The following is a 5,073-nucleotide window of genomic DNA, read 5'->3' on the forward strand; positions in this document are numbered from 1 at the left end:
GTATGAGCTCTTCACCGAGCTCAGTCATCACCTCCGGGTTAACTTAATGGGGTGAGCTCTTTATTTATTTATAATGCTTGACAATGTTACATTAAACGTTGGGCGCTTCTAGGCGTCGGACTTGGCGCCCAGCGCTTAGTCGCCTAGGCGGGCGCCTAAGAGGTTTCTGGGCGTTTTTTTTCTTTCTTCATTTAAGTGGTGATCGATGAGGTTTTGCTGAAGGTCGGAGGAGGTAGTGAAGATGTTCATATTTAGAGGTTAATGGAGTTTGGAGGACGTGTAGACTACGACACATAAAATCACAATCAAGGTCTACAGGGTGCAATCCACGTAAGCAGACAATGCTCCCCTAAACACTCGTAAAATTTAGGTGGGCAGCCTAAATACCGCCTAGGCGTTAGGCGCTAGTTAGGCGGCCTAGGTACCGTCTAGGCCTAGGCGTACGCCTAAGCGGACTAGGCGGAGGTTTTTTGAAACAGTGCATACAATATGAAAAACTATTTCACATATTTTTGCACTTTCATAATTCTCCCTTTATATCTCAACATATCTGTTTGTTACCCACATAATTTTCTCGAAACATGATTATTAAATCCAATTTTCAGTTTTTACTGGGAGGGGCTAACTATTTTTCTCTCCATAAAACTTGGATCATAAGATGTTATGGGCTATCAGTTTTTGCAGAATAGATTTCATGGAAATCAAACAGATAAGGCATTTATCAACTTATGTTCAACTTTTTCTCCATAAAACTTGTATCATAAGATTTTATGGGCTATCAGTTTTTGCAGAGTATATTTCATGGAAATCAAGCAAATAAGGTGTTTATCAACTTATGTTCAAGTTCTATGCAACTATTTAAGCTTCAAGTATTATGCTACTCTAAACAGAAGCAACAAGACAACTTCCCGTTTTGTAGTGAGCTACAACTTTTTCTAATTGTATGAAAGGAAGACCAACTGAAACCCATAATCTGATTGTCACGGCAATTTATCTCCCTAAAACTCATATATGCTGACATGTACTATACCACTCTCTCCATCACAGGCACACGCTCACACACACAAAGAAGTAGAAATATGTTACATAAACGGAAGGCAGGTTTGGTACATAACCTAGCATCAAAATGACTTATGAAACAGTTGTGTGTAACAATGCATTTGCACACAGTATTTGTCCACATCCAGTATTAGGTGTTTTCGATGCATAGTGAATTACAAATCAATTAATTGCAAGAAATAGCATATATCATCATAAAGGATCAAGGAAACCTCCTACAAAGAACCAGGAAGTGCAGAATTTAAGTTTATAAGAAGCTAAACCTGTTATACAGGCAGAGTCCAGAGAAGTTGACAAAGGAATCTGTCCAATATTAAATGCTACACGTTCACCATAAACCCTGTATTGACAAAATGTTAAGTCAGAAATTTAGATCCATAGAGGTAAAAAAAATCAGTTTGTGATAAGAAGTCACCTTTCACGGTATTTCACATTCCTATCCTCATCAGACAGAATAAAAATTCTGCTATCAGAATTCATAACACCTGTCCAAATATCTGATTGAAGCTCACACAACACATTGTATAACTTAACCCAATTGCCCTCAACTGGAAAACAGTCGAGGTCTTCAAAAAACTTGCCAGTAGATATCCTCAAAACAGTTCCCAGACATGGAAATAAGGATAATGTCTCCTCTGACAAAGATGTTGGTTCACTGTGTAAAAGGGACGGATTTTCCTTTACCGGGTCTAAACTGTGCTCAGAGAAGAAGAAATGAGACCCAATACATATTATTCTCAACCAACAAATAAAAAGCAATAAGAAGAAAAGATGAAAATACTAAGAAAAAGGAATAAGCTATTAGACCTACTGTTTAGTTTTTCTATTTTGGCAGCCAACAAAGAGTGGAAAGAAGAGAAGGAGGACGATGCATGAGGGAAGTATATAAGAAAGCGAAAAAGAAGACAGGAGCAGTAGGAAATAGAAATAAGAATTGGAGGAACAAGCAATGTAAAGAAGGAAAAGAAAAGAAGGAAGAAAAATTGGAAAAGAGAGCATGGCTTATAGTTTTTCAGCTACTTCATTTTTCAGGTTATACAGCTCGTTCATCGATTAGTTACCTGTTACACGTTAGATGCATGATTCATTTACTTGTTTTAGAAAAATACCTAATTCACTTTACCTCAAGCTTTGATCCAATTTATGCTCTGAATGATCAAGATCAACAAAACTAGCGTCCCAATAGATAAAAAGAGACAATGATTGCTAATTGATTCTATGAGCTTCTTTCATATTTTCAACTATAATAATTAGCATTTTCTTAATAGACTTATTTGCAAGTTTCACGACATCCTCTAAGCCACTATCGCTTCAAACTTAAAGAGTGCGAAGTTTGAATTTTCACTATTTAATCCAAGTAGAATTGTCACTACGTTATCACAATTTTGTTGAAGGAAGTAGTTCTCTTTCTTTCTTTTGTTATCAAATAAAATGTTTCCTTGTAGATACAAAAATTATATACTATTCTAATCCCCAATTTTAGCTATCCACAGACATGTATGCTAAACATGTTCAATTATGGAAATGACCTCAATTACTGAACCGAATAAGCTTAACAACCCTAATCCTTTCATAATGCACACTTGTTAAAGTTGCATACCCCCATAAACAAACCATTTTCTTTCTTTCCGTGAACACGATGATTGCTAAGAAAGCATGCTAATTTAGTACTATGGCCGAAGATTCATAAATTTGAGAAATAATCATGGATTTATTTGAAAGTAACAAAAAGTAACTGTAATAATGATAAAGTAATATTTACTTTGTTTGAAAAGTCATAGGAGCATCAGTTCCATCCCAGATGAAAAGCATCCATTCCTCTTCAGAAATTTCATGCACGTGAACAACCTTTGATACAACCAACAAAAACGTCTTTTAATTTCCGTTCACAACTTTTCTTAAAGTGTAAAAGTTATAGCATATTTTACGAAATGCTTACCTTGCATACCAGATCGAAAGATTCACCAACTTTGATATTCTGTACCAAAAATAGGCTTGTAGGTGCACCTCAATAACAAAGACAACAGATCAGAAGAAGAATCCCAAAAACAAGAAAAGTGATGCCAATATCATAGACAAATCATATTTCTGATGTCAAGAAAAACTAAGTATGCAACACCCATCCTATGAGCTCAAAGGCATTACTTGGGATGATCTTAAATATCTTTTGTGAGGAGGCACTCTTAACTGAGGTGATGAGAGGAGGGCAAAAACAACCGATGCTGTTACCCTCATTGTCCTCGTCCTTGTTTTCCTCTATTTTTTCACATAAAAGGTGTAAAAGTCATGGAACATGATAATTGAACCTTGCTGGAAATATTTGTGAATGAAGCAACAATGCCACTTATGAGAAAGGTTATGATAAAATATATAAGATTATAGTAAATAAACGAAAAACAGTGTTCAAACAATGCCAAAAGCCAAGCAAAATTTCAACCCGGCACATACATTGCAATACAAACAAAAGTGGGAAACAATTTTGCCTCGTACCTACCTGCACCATCAAATTGCTCGAGTGACAATTTCCTTAACTTCTCTACAGTAACATAATCAGTAGCAATGAAATTGTCAGATGTTTGATATGGTTTTAGCGTCGCACCAGTTTTCCCACGAAACAAAGCAAATGAAGATGTTCTACTGTCGAAGAGAAAATAAACATATCCATCATGAACCTTCACCTGAAAAAGAAATGCTTGAAAATTTTTAGGTTTATTATCAAACCATAATGAATGCAGAAATGTTATCATATCAATAGTTTTAAAATGGTTAGTTAAAGATAGTTAATATTTTTTTATTCTAAGGTCTGACCACCAATAAAAAAATCAATCTACATGGAAAGGTATGAGAAATTGAATCCTTCTTTTTTTTTAATATTTCAAATAAGTCATATATGGGAACAAAATAAAGATCGGTAGATAGAAATCAGCATGACTTCCTCCATGGTAAGGAATGCCTTATTCAATAGTGATCTTGTGTACATGAAGCAACCTTTGGGTTTTATTCGTTAGGGGGGCTCAACTGACGGTCGTAAGTGGTATACTCATATTTGGCATGAAAATTTAAGCCAGGTGGTTATTGGTTTTGTTTTAGGCACAATCATGTTGACTACTTTGTTTTTGTCCAAGGGAGATTATTTAACATTGTGATCCTTATTGTGTAAATCATATTAGTGGTCAGGTGGTGAGACTACAGGAATTGATTAAAATAAAAACCGTATCACAAGAAGCAGGCTGCTACTAGAAATGGGGTTTCTTACTACATTTATGTATTAAAGATGTCCACAATAAGAGATTGTACCCTCTTACAAAACGTCTGCTATGGATTTGTTGCAAGAGATTGGCTTCCACAACATGTCATACAACCTAATAATACCCCTATAGAGCAGAATCCTGCCTGACTCATGGTCTGAGATAGTAGAATTGTAAAGGACAAATCTTAATGCATGTGACTAAGCTGGAAAGATGGCTTATCCTACTAAACTAGACATCCCCTTGTTATTGGGTTGGTTAGTCAATTCATGGAGAACATATAAGAGACAGTAGCCAGGAAAGGAAAAGGTTCCAACACAACAGGACAGAATAAGATTGTCACAGTAATCACATAATTTGCGCTATTATTTCAGACAAGCCTCCTTGCTAGGTAGAAAACAAGAAATAAAAAGATAATAGCTGACCACCATGCTCAATGGTGCATTTTACGATCTCTAGAACAGTGTCGAGCTCTTCGTCAGAATTCCAACGCATCCAAAAGCACTCGAATCCGAGTTGGGACGAAAAGTCAACGGCGGAACAACGGCAGAGCCTCGGACTGAACTGGGGCACCCAAGAGTATCTCGGCGAGCTCGAAACACCCGAGGGGTGTCTTGGCAAAACCAAGACACCCCAGGGGTGTCTCGGTCAAGCCGAGACACCCCCCCCAGGGGTGTCTCGGCTTGGCCGAGACACCCAAGGGGTGTCTCGGCCTGGCCGAGACACCCCAAGGGGTGTCCTCATTTTTTTACCCCCCCTCACTCCT

General features: G+C 37.1%; 1 protein-coding gene across 1 annotated transcript; it reads right to left on the reverse strand.

Moving 5' to 3' along the window:
- LOC109841772 (protection of telomeres protein 1a-like) lies at positions 784-4,461 on the reverse strand. The gene is made up of 7 exons (XM_020410712.1): positions 4,432-4,461; positions 3,554-3,737; positions 3,205-3,315; positions 2,999-3,066; positions 2,822-2,907; positions 1,475-1,753; positions 784-1,399 (listed from the first exon to the last, which is right to left on the reverse strand). The coding sequence occupies exons 1-7, from the start codon at positions 4,459-4,461 to the stop codon at positions 1,252-1,254; spliced, it is 906 nt and encodes a 301-aa protein (XP_020266301.1). The 3' UTR covers positions 784-1,251.

The sequence above is a fragment of the Asparagus officinalis genome, chromosome 5 (assembly GCF_001876935.1).
Source record: "Asparagus officinalis chromosome 5, Aspof.V1, whole genome shotgun sequence".
Taxonomy (NCBI): domain Eukaryota; kingdom Viridiplantae; phylum Streptophyta; class Magnoliopsida; order Asparagales; family Asparagaceae; genus Asparagus; species Asparagus officinalis.